This window comes from Solanum tuberosum, unplaced genomic scaffold, assembly GCF_000226075.1.
Source record: "Solanum tuberosum cultivar DM 1-3 516 R44 unplaced genomic scaffold, SolTub_3.0 scf00339, whole genome shotgun sequence".
Lineage (NCBI taxonomy): Eukaryota > Viridiplantae > Streptophyta > Magnoliopsida > Solanales > Solanaceae > Solanum > Solanum tuberosum.
In genome coordinates this window covers 309,275-321,228 of record NW_006239260.1, presented here as the reverse complement: position 1 = coordinate 321,228, position 11,954 = coordinate 309,275, and the positions used below count along the sequence as shown (strand labels likewise).

The 11,954-nt window shown below is 37.4% G+C and overlaps 1 protein-coding gene across 1 annotated transcript; it reads right to left on the bottom strand.

The window, feature by feature from the left end:
* Positions 1–84: 84 nt before the first annotated feature.
* LOC102588637 (small subunit processome component 20 homolog) lies at positions 85–9,936 on the bottom strand. The gene is made up of 20 exons (XM_015315048.1): positions 9,870–9,936; positions 9,506–9,630; positions 9,343–9,416; positions 7,633–7,745; positions 7,387–7,569; positions 6,818–7,021; positions 6,524–6,740; positions 6,365–6,439; positions 5,893–6,221; positions 5,359–5,557; positions 5,022–5,274; positions 4,611–4,950; positions 4,287–4,467; positions 4,041–4,181; positions 3,651–3,912; positions 3,077–3,520; positions 1,600–2,063; positions 423–559; positions 147–328; positions 85–102 (listed from the first exon to the last, which is right to left on the bottom strand). The coding sequence occupies exons 1-20, from the start codon at positions 9,934–9,936 to the stop codon at positions 85–87; spliced, it is 4,008 nt and encodes a 1,335-aa protein (XP_015170534.1).
* Positions 9,937–11,954: the final 2,018 nt, after the last annotated feature.

The following is an 11,954-nucleotide window of genomic DNA, read 5'->3' as shown; positions in this document are numbered from 1 at the left end:
TATCATAATCAAGATCTCCCAACTCTACAGTAGACGTCGCATTCAATTCACGAAGAAGATTTGCCTGTATGAAATTAAGAGGTGTTACACGTCAACAAACACCTAAAGCATCAAGTTCAAAAGAAAACTAGATGGTCTAGTAATACCGTAGGATGTACAGAAGAATCATTCCCTGCGACAGCATCAAGAACATCACAAATAGAAGTACGGACATCCAAGCCAGCAGAAATTACGAGTGGAGAAACAGATTTGACGGTCTTTTTACTGCTTTCACTACCCAATGGTTCTACAATATCCTTAATAATCTGTAAAGTGCCTACACAAATCTCTGCAACCAGAAAGAAAGGTAATCTTAGAAAAAGAGCAAGGACATGAGACCAAACAGGTCCACCTAAACTGTAAGACAAAACTGAGACTCTGACCAGGGTCTTTGGATCTCTTTGACAGAAGCGGAAGCAAGATGTCAAGAAACTTCCTTGCAGCCAATGGTCCCTTTATGTGCTTCGATAAAAGCTTGAAGACATTGAGCTCTTTTTCCCCAGGATATTTGACAATCTTCCTGGAAAAGTGAATACATCAGTTAAGAGGAGAACTGATGCTAGTGCATCTCATATAACACTTAATTACATAAAGAGCATGCTAAGTCCACTTAGCCATATAGGGTGGATGACACGTACACTCTCTCTTGTAGTTGTGGGGTGGGAGAACTATGGAAGAAAAAGCTAGAAAACTACAAAGAAAAAGATTTAGTTGGACAGGAACATACTTTGTGTTCTTTTCTTTCCTCCTTTTTTTTGGGAAGCATACATGTGTTTTTCTTTCCTTTTTTTTGTGTGTGCGCGGGGGGATCTGTCCCTACCTACCTCCATCCACTCTCTTTCTCTCCCGCTCATATATAAGTCAGATTAAATTTATCGTTGGAAACGATTCACTAATCCCCATCAATTTAAGAAAAAATGAATTAGAATAAAAGAACAAGCCAATACAAACTCAAGTTGGTAGCTCCAAATAGCAGCGAAGAAAATCGATAGTGAAAAGGAACAGGACGCTGATGAAGCATTAAGAATCAATGTACGAGGTGCCAGTAAGATAAGTTCATACTGAGTACTTCTTCAAAATAGAATTTTCCTTCACTGACCTAGATAGTTGTTTAAGAGTGCCACTACATTCTTTAAGATGATATTTGAGTCCTATGTGAATACTCATAGTTAGCACTTACAAGTGCAAGTAAAACTGTGGTCAGACAAAACTTGAGCATTATGTACATTATTATCCAACCACATTTGATGTGAAGATAACACATTTTGATAGGCTCTCTAATTGTTAAAATGTCATAAGACATCATATCCTGAGGTGACTGTTAAAATTTGTAATATCAGCTAAGGAACAATTTCGAGGCTGGTAAGTCGCAAGCCAAACGAATATATGATTTACATGGATTAGTTATTTAAAGATTTGTGCAATAAGCTATAACCAGCAAAGAAATGTTTTCAGCATATGGGTCAATTTTGAGCATGATATTGAAGTCCTATAAATTGACACAATCTTCAAAGAGGGAAAAAAAATTAAAGCAACAACGTAAATTTCACATTGTCATACCTCTTATGTGCACCGTCATGTACAAAAAGATGATGCAAACTGCATACTAGTACATCAACGTGAGGAAGCAGTAATCTCTTAAGTGGGTTGTCTTCATTACCTAGCTCAATATCAAGATATAACAGATTCTCCACAAACTTAAGAACTGAGGAAACGATGGCATCTGATGCTGTTGAGACTGCTAGCATCGAAAATACATCAGGTACAAGGTTCTTTTCTCGGGACAACAGAGGCACAAGTTTGGAACTTCTACTCATAGCCAGAAAACAAGAAAATAACGAGCTTGCTTTCTCACTACTAGCACCTTCCTGTTTGAAACTGGCAACTAAGGGTTTTACTGACATAAAGAACAAATCCCAAAATTCAGGACTGAAATCATGATCTTCAAATTTGCTAAGGATAAAAGAGATGATCTTCAGGCATAAAGATCTCAAATCCTTGCACTGCTTTGCAGCCATGTTCGTCTGCACAAAAACCAAGACATTGGTTAATAAGATTTTTCTATACAGTATTTTCAAATACTGGTTAATAAGTATTTCTTCATTCAATTCACAACTTCACCACAAACACAGAGCCGCCTTTTTTCTAATAAGGAATAATTTGATTATCAATTGAGGGAAACCCTGTATGCAAACCATATATCAAAAGTTCAGAACCTACACCAAAACATGGTTCTCAACAAAAATGATCCAATCCTCCATACAAATAGGGACCTCACAAATACACCAAAAAGAAACTAGAGATAAAACACTAATTTGCATTTTCACAAAATCTAGTTCCACCCATTCAAATGCAATCTTACTGCTCTCTTTCCAAATGATCTACATGATTGCTAAAGGGGCAACACCCCATGTCCTTGGGCTTCTCTTCCCCCCTTCTATGGGTCCAACTTTGCACAACTTCCTTCACAGTACCCAGCATCACCCATTGCATACCAAACAAATTAAGGGCCCTTAAAGGTGTCCCTTAATTTGTTTAGCTTCCTCCCACCCCTTCATGATACTCCTCTACAAACCACACCGAAACACAAAGTTTCCTTTAGTTTTCTCAGAGATTATATAGAGGAAAACTACGTTAGCAGCAGTTAAAAGTTCTTGATTCCTCTCGAGATCAAACATAAATACCCATGAAAAGAAAATGGCATACTATACAGAGTGTTCCTGTCGCCTATTAAAACCAAAATGAAGTTTACTCTAACTGGAAAAATGGGAAAATTCGTACCTCCCATCCCTTCCCCATTTTAAGCCATAAATTTTATGAATAGTTGACCAAACCACCCTCAAAAAAGCTACCTCTTTTAGGTTATTGCTCAAGGGTGATCTGAAAGGAATACTAATACTGTCAACCTCCAAAAACCAAATCAAGGGATATACAAAATCATTTACTATTAATATTAAGTGTCAACCACCTAATACAATATTTTGGGCAACAACATCAGTCTTTTTTTTCTAAAAGTAAACCTGCTAGGCTGTAGTACAGCAGATGATGACATTACCACGATTTTATCCTCTACTTGGTGAGCATGATCTGCCAGCGTCCCATCATTTCGTGTCCCTTCAAGAGTTGATGTACAGCTGTCCAAGAGACGCACAATGCATCCCATTAACAGGTCAAGAAAAGGGCTAATGTGCACTTCATCAAAAACAGCTACAATATCCTCAATTACATGTAGAAAACCATATCTCTTCTTCCATGAAATGACATTGATACAATCTCTGGAAAAATGCTCCAAGACACTAAATGAGTCAAGCCCATGCTGAAGAACTCCAGGTGTAGTCCAGGGCCATGCACTCTTTGCTGCAGCACCTTGTGAAGCCGATACAAGGGGTTTTATTAGCAAAGCAAAGAAAAGAGGAAGCTCTTCAACATCTAGCTGAGATAAGAAGCCAAGAATCGCCTTTCGATGATGGACACTTGCATGCTGAGACAAATAATGCATTAAGTTACCGTATTATACTGGAAATGGTAAATAAAGAAGAGAACGTAAAGAACAGGAAACAAAAAGCTATGATACTAGAGGTCAGAGAAAATTGAATAAATTTGATAAATACCTTACGAGAAGCGAGCGCCTTTAACTTTCTGACTTTTGGAGACAGTACTCTGATAACAACAGGCACAAGGAAAGCTCTATGCCTTGTATCAACAAGATCTGATTCCCTAGATAAGCTCCACGTCGTGAGCTCCTCCCTCAGACTTTTCGAATTGATCAGATTTTTTAGATGCTGATCATACGGAAGTAAGAAGTCATCTTTCCAATTTAACAGGCAATCAAGGACCTTACTTTGCATGTCAGCATCATCTTCCTCGAGAAGTCTGAATCCCCCACCCCAAAATAAATAAATAAAAAAAAAAGAAGGAAGAATACAATTAATAGGTAACCTCAAAAAAGATTTAATGAAGTACACAAATTTTGACTGTTGAGAATAATCCAAAACGCAAACCTGTACAGCAAAACCTCCTTGAAGAATTGATTGAGATAAAAAGACCTAGGATTTCGCATCAGTCTGAATAAGGACAGCCATTCTTGAAGAACACTTTTCCACTCTTTCCCCTTAGAACCCTCCTGATTGTATAACTCCACACTGCATTTTCCAGAACAAGCAGATAAACACTGGTTAACTGGAGAGGATAGAAGCGCACACACTTACTGCAAACCTTAAAAACTATAGTTGAAAAATAAAATGAACCTCTTAAGATCTTCAATATTATAGCCTAGGAACTTCAAGAACAGAGGGATGATTTGTCGTGAACGCGATTCAGCAACAGATGGAATTCTCTGTAAGCACTGAATCAACAAGGAAAAAACTGTTGCACATGACGCATCATCAGACACCGGACAGACATAAGACCTAAAGCTTCCATTCAAATCTGCAAATATATATCACAATAATTAATAAGTAAAACCACTGTGGACAAAAAAGAATAGCCAGTGGACTGTATGGAGTAAAAGAAAAGCTAGCCAACAGATAAAATTTATCTTTGAGATCTGGGATAAAATAGATGGAACATACTATTAGCTGTTTCTAACGATTCCCCCTTGCTTTGAGCAGCTTCATCACGAGAACCCAGAAAAACAAACAGATAATGATCAAGGTACTCAATATATCTGTCCCACAACAGCCCAAAGTATTGACTGAGGAGGACAGCTATGCAGTCCAATGTTGGGTTCCACAAATAGCTAAAACGGTTATGAAAGATTCCAATAATTCCACTGAGAACAACAGGCATATACTCTTCAGCTACCCTCCCAGCAGATAAACTCATCTGTATTTTGGATATCAGTAGGATGACTTTTCTACTGGTCACAATAGAAAGAGGCGTTTCTTCAATCAAAAGTAGGAGATGAATCACCTGGAAATAACCAGGAAAGGATTAGTGACAGAAGAAATTACATAACAAAGGAGAAGGTATCACATTCATACATTATTGCCATGGTAATCCACAAGAGTGGTCTGAGGATTATCCATTCTCATTTTCTTCTCAAGGGGCCGTTCATTAGTAGAACTGACATCAGTCAAAGGTTCATAGTGGCACAATATTCTCAATGTCGAAAGCCGCAAATTCTTGTCGTGGTGGCTCAAATTTGCAGCAAACACGCCTAAGGCATCCACCAACTTACTCACTGCAAGCTCTGGGTGAAACTTTTTAGTGCTTGCATCAGCTTGGATTATGGACCTTCAAGCATAATTGTAAAGGGGTTACCAACTGAAAGGAGTAAAAAGAGTTACAAACCTGATTTTCAAACAAATATGAACATACCCACAAACTGAATCCAAAAAATCAGCTACTGGAGACAACACGTGAGAACATGTCTTGTGCTTCCTTGCCAGATCTAAGAAACTGCTTACGACAGAATCATCAAATCTGGAATTTTGATTGGTCAGTGACTTGCAATAAGAACCCAATGCAGCACCAACCAAGCTCTGCCAGGTAGTTCTGGGATGCCCAGCAATGTCAGCTAAGAAAAGCAAAGCACACAAAGGACAGTCAGAAAGAGAGACATGTAATAAGTTTTAGTGAAAAAAAATTCCCTATACATTGGAGGGGGAGGGGGAAGGTCACAGACTCACAGCAACAAGGTCATCAAAGATTCGCTTCTTTTAGAAACAGATGACACATTCTAGCATATAGGCACTAAGGTCCATATCATGAACATCCCCCAATTAAATTTTAGCACTTGGTGTGTGAAATATTTGTTCTTTTTTGTCCCATAAATACCAAAGGTGGTATAGAACTTTGTATAGCTAAGTTTCTCCCTAAGGAATCTAACTCATCTCAGATAACATGTCTTACCAGATTCAGTACTCAAAAGCTCATCTAGAGCATTAACCAAGTCCATTAGCAATGACTCATTCGCTGAACCACCTGCTATAGGGTAACAGCCTACGATTCCCCACAGAATGGCTAACTCATTTTCTTCAATTTGGGTAGAATATGGTTCCTTTTGAATCCGCCGAATCCAGCGGCCAATGGCTTCTCGGAGAAAACTACGAATTCTTGAAAGCTTCTCATTTGGAACTTCATCCAAGAAGCTATGCCCTTGTGCTGGCAGCCTCTTAAAAAAGATCTGCAGCAAATGTATAACCTCTTCTTCTGAAATCTCAATCATATCATTTAATGCACTGAAATGTCATTCAAAGATTAAAGATCAGTTAGCAACCATTAATTATCACATATAAAGAAATACCAAAAAACAAGAAACCACAATTCATCCCATGAAGTGTGCTTTCATGTGCAAAAGTGAAGCCAGGGACAAGGGCAGGACCTTATAATGCTAGCTCTGAAGAAATGGACAATGCAAGGGTCCTTCAATAGAAGATCTTCGACAAAAGACAGCAAACTACAACATTAGGCAATTGTTAGGGAAACAAGCAAGAAATATCACCTGGAAGACAAGCTCACATTTGCAAAAGAAAGGCAATACCTCTTATTCCTCAAATCAAACACAGGAGCCCATTGCATTGAAACAGAAGAGAGAGTAGAAATATTATTAGCTCTATATAGACCATCAAGAATGCAAAGCATTGACTGCATAACTTTGTCAACAATGTTTGATGTTTGATCAATTGCCTTCACAGTAGGATAAGGCAGAATGTAAGTCTGTACAAGTAACTGGATCAATTGTAGCACCCCTTGGTAATCTGGAATAAGCAAAATATCTTAGAAAACTATTTCATAATGTACAAGGCAAAGCACATGAACATCGCTTATAGCCTACCAGAAATTTTCTGAATGTAACTAGCTTGCAGGGTAGAAACAAGAAGGGATAAAAGGCGACCAAGGTGCAATAGGTGGCCTTGAGATACACACTCCGTTATCTCCTCATATAAGCAAACCCACATCAACTCCAACTCTGTAGCTTCCAATTCCTCACATAATCTCTGCAGTGCTAGAACAAGAACTTCAAGAATAGCCTCAACACCTACACTTTGCCAAAAAACACGTCAAATGGAAAAGCTAGACCCAACAATATGACGGACTGTAATAACACTTCCATTTCTTATAAGGCTTTAACAATTTCATTGCTCCAACAATATTTAAAACCATTAGATACAAAGAAAGCATTAATATGAATTGAGCATACATGATTAAATCACAGTAAATTTTATGTTAAATTTTTAGACATTTCTCCTCAAGCTCATATGTAAATCACAGTAAATTTTGTATATCCTACCACCTGAAAATATAGAACATGGAAAGATCTAAGCGCAATTTTATACGGAGCTAGCACTTCGAATTTTCTGCAGGCAGCAAAATAGAAAGTACTGCAATGGTAGATGAGCTTACCCCCTGTGAACTGATCACCTATTACAAACAGAGACTTGTCAGTCAGTAGGCGTAACACTTGTTCAGCCCTTGAGTGTAACCTTGAGGTGCTTCCTCTCACAACATACCACAATAGTGAACTGACAGCGGACTTTCTTATTTCCAATGGCTTCTTCGCAACTTCAAACATAAGCTTCCTCACTCCTGTTGGTTTCAAGAAGTTAATAGCAATGAGGAATGTTTAGCTGAAGATAGCAGTGTGCTTACCTTGCTCACCCATCATAAAAACAAAAAACATGTATGAACAGAATGATACACGAAAGAGATCAGAACAAGAAGGAACTGCAAAGTGATACCTCTCGAGTTGATTTCCAGAAAATCTGAATATCTAATAGCAACAACTGCATTTTTACTCTGTCTAGGCATAGGAAGAGTGACAATACATCCTAAGCCCCTATTTGGAACTACCGAGATGCTTGAGAATATTAGAGCATTCATAACAAATTTGATGGTATTTAACACTTCTTTTTGAAGACTAATGTTTTCTAATTTCAGCCTAGGATTCTTACTGTTATATTCCCATGAAACAGGCATATCAAAGAGAAAATTGCCAGACATTGAGCATCTCTTTACAGGGTTTGTTTACAGAAATCTTTGTACAAGCTTATTTACTAGTCAGTTCTTTAGTACTTCTTGATCTTTTTTTTCTGATGAAGTTAAATTCTTCTGATTCAGAAACAAATGGTCTATGAGTCATCGTCATACGGTTCTTATCAGGGTTAAATCAGGATTTCTATGATAAATTCTTGATTTGCACAATGGGATGCCGAACCCAGATGCTAGAAAGGAACTGAGCCATAATAGGTATTTTGCTTCTTTTCCTAGTCTTCTCAACTACCTCACTGATAACTAGCATTTAGCACCTAAAAGAGAAAACCCTGTTCTGCTTGATCAATATTTTGTTTAGAAACAACAGTTAACTTATTGCAAAACACTTGACCATTTGAAGTCATATTTCTGCACTTCTCTGCCACAAGCTTTAAAAAACATAATAACGAATTGACATAATACAGTCCAGCATCATGCTGTATAAAGAACATCATTAAAACTTTAAGGTCTAAATAATGAGCAGGATAAGATCTACTAGGGGCAAAACTAAGAGCACCAAAAGCTGGTCATGTTAACTCTTTCCATAAGTGCATTGCCTATGTAATCATTTGAATGTAGCACACAGCACAAGAGGACAAAAGATCATGAAATAAATAGAACAGGGAGTAAGGACGGTAACAATGAAGGAAATTAGACCAAATCTCCCTGCTCAGCCAAATAGTTCTAACTACGATGAAAGGCGATAATACATAATAGTAAATCAGTCCCAAAAGAAGCAAACAAGAATACAGCCATAACAGATATACTTGAAATGGCACCTAAAAAGTTCATAAACACAAATTATGCCATTTTCCATGCATTTCATTTCTTTAGACTTGGAGATGACGAAATTGTTTAACCCCAAAGCATTAAAAGCTATAAGATAGTAAGTCATCAAAAAGGGTCATAAAGGAGTGATATACAAAGTTAAGACATAGAAACAGTTGATTATTACATTTTGAAACTGATAGCTTAAAACAGGTCAGGTCAAATATTCTTTTGCAACTACATCTCTACAAATAGAAATTTCTCCAAGAACACATGACAGGCACACAGGTAGAATACCTTTTATAAGTTGTTTAACAGGAGCATTCCTCAATATGAATGATACTGAGTCGGCCATAAATTCGTGGACATACTCCTTGGGATAGTATCTTAATTGTACTGTTACCCTGTGGAGAGAGAGAGGGATAAGCTACTTACTAACACCCAAAACAAGTGGAACCTCCAATTATTTGCAGAGAACAACTTATAAGTATAATCTGCTGAATTGACAGAGAATCACAGTCATATCTGCAAAGTGAAGCTTTGATAGTTGGGTAAACTTACTTTAGAACATCAACAACATCTTTAACAAGATATTTTTGCAGGTACATCATAATAAAAGACCATGACCTGAAAATCTGCAAAACAACAAAGAAGAATTCAGATCAGATATGAAGATAATGTTGAGGCTGGCATACTAAAGATTTCTTTGCGCAAAACCCAGTACCTGCTCAATTATATCTGGTTCTCTATCAGCACCACTTTTGAGAAGACACGCCAAAGAGTCAGCAATCCTCTGGAGAAAGCTGGCAACAAAAATACGACTAGAATTATTAAAGGAACAACTAAAACCTGTTCTGCATGCATAAAATTACTGAAGTATTAGAACATAGTGGAATAAGCTAGCATAAAGATATGGGTAAAACTGTTGAAATGTTCTTTATGCCAAACTTGTAGAAGTTCTAGTACTGGGTTGATCTGCACACACCCACAAATACTAAACGTCTTCAAGGTCATATGGAATATTTTTTACCATTCATGACACCGTTAAATTAGACAGATGAAGCACAGGGAAACTAAGTTGCACGAACCCTTCTCTTTCAATGCTGAACTCGTGTCAGATTCTTCAAAATACACTACTTTTGGAGAATCCGACATGCATCCGTTGACCTTTTTGAAAAGTCCGAGCAACATAACAGGGAAACAAATAAAACAGACACCAACAAAATGTATCAATTTAACCATAACCATCTATTTTTACATGCAAGTACACCCATCATCTGTGGAGAATATTCCTAAGCCTCAAAGGCATCTCCTGGACAATGCCCAGGAAGGTGGCTGAGGCATTACTATGCTGGGAGGAAGCAGGTGTACATGCTAAGGACAGAGGTAGATGGAGAATTATCCCGGGGGTTATCTGGTGGGCTGTTTGGAAAGAAAGGAATTCAAGATGTTTTGAGAGCATAGAGAACAATGTGCAGAAAGTTAAACTAAACTGCATTTTACTTTTAGTCTTTTGGTGTAATCAGTTATACTCTAATCACACTGTCTCTATTATTGATGTGTTAGACCCAATTTAGACGTAGAGAAGTGAAATCAGGAGTACACTTGTATATAAGGTTACAGTACGACCCATGTACTGTTTTGTGATATAATACAAAGTTACCAAGTTCAAAAAAAAAATGTATCAATTTAAAATATGAAGATAATATCTGCAAAATGAGAAGGATAAAAACAAAAAGACAGCCAAACAAGATAAGCAAGAAAAACTGACAGCAGCGGCCACAATATTAGGGAATTGTTCCCAGAAATGACGATACTATTTCCAAATGTTACTGTTGTGAAACTAAAAGCAAGGTGCTAAACAATCCCCACAATGTTCATCGGCATGAAGCAAGAAGAAAATCAGATAGAAGCAGCACTCACGGTAAGAAGTCCTCCAGGAGATCTCTAGATAAGGCTGCAATCAACCTACAGATAACTATAGCTCATCAATAACGGGACTTGACAATAAAGAGGAAAAAGCAATAGTTAATCACTTTATCTCTGTCGCTCTATTAAGAAAATGATGGGAACAATAATGTAATTCTAGGAATAGTTAAGCACTTTACAGATATAGGAATATTTTTAGGAGATTTGAGAGCCTAATGTAATTCTGAAGTAGATAACAAAGTAGCATTTATGCTTCAAAAACAATCAAAGGAGTAATATTTTCTTCTTTCTTTTTTATTTTGTTATAACTGAGAAATCTCTGAGGCCAGTGGCGCGTAGTTCAAAACTTGGTAGATAACCCCCCTCCTACACCACTTAAATACCCACTTTTCTGTGGCAGGGTTTGAACCCGTGATTTGAGCCTAACCCACACATCATGCTTCGTGCTCTCACCACTAGCAAAGGGGTTATATTCAAATGAGAACAAATCAAGAAACCTCAATAAGTCTTTCCCTGTACATTTTTATTTATCTCTTTTATCAGAAAGTCTTTTCCTGTTCATGAAAGCTCTTAATTTGGTCAATCAGAATCTATTTTTTTTAGTATTATGAATCTTTTCAGATATAAGAGGCGGTGAACTTCCGAAACTAGAGAGAAAAAGATGTACTGTTCACAAGACGACAAAAGCAAAAACCAAGTGAATCATCAATAAAAGAATCCAGTAAGTTCCCAGAATACCCGAGGATTGGCTCAAGGGATAGTCTCCCTTTCATGTCCAGTCTCAAAAGAAGCTTTGCGACTATCAGTTCCTTCTGCAGTATAATTTGCGGTAGCGTCTGTACCAAGGGAAATATTTCCTCATAAAATGAAATAAAATCCTCTGCAGTGTTTAATTCCTGTTATTTTGTCCCAAAAAAAGAGAAGAGAAATAAGTGGAAATCCAAAAAAGAAAAGACAAAACATCCTAAAATTTAAGAAACAAACAATCAAAAGCAGTTGAAAGGAACTTCAAAATCAAATGGCAAAGCAGTCAGAAGCTATATTGCATGAACTCTTCATTTGCTTAGACATATATGTGTCGGATCTGGTGTAATGCCTAATGGGCACTTCTTGCAAGTTCTTCGAACAACATTAATACTTCTCTAAGAGTTGAATGTGCTTGAACTGGTGCTTATAAGCACTGAAACTATAACCAAACGCACGTACCAGATCCCAAACTATTTGGACAATGGAGAAACTTATAG

What these genes read in the sequence shown, in the direction of transcription:
- LOC102588637 (XM_015315048.1), bottom strand. Translation starts at nt 9,936, where the DNA reads ATGTCGGATTCTCCAAAAGTAGTGTATTTTGAAGAATCTGACACGAGT. An exon ending in GATGTTGTTGATGTTCTAAA is followed by an intron (nt 7,746 to 9,342) that starts GTAAGTTTACCC and finishes TTAGATATTCAG; the next exon opens with ATTTTCTGGAAATCAACTCG. An exon ending in TTACATTCAGAAAATTTCTG is followed by an intron (nt 6,741 to 6,817) that starts GTAGGCTATAAG and finishes TGCTTATTCCAG; the next exon opens with ATTACCAAGGGGTGCTACAA.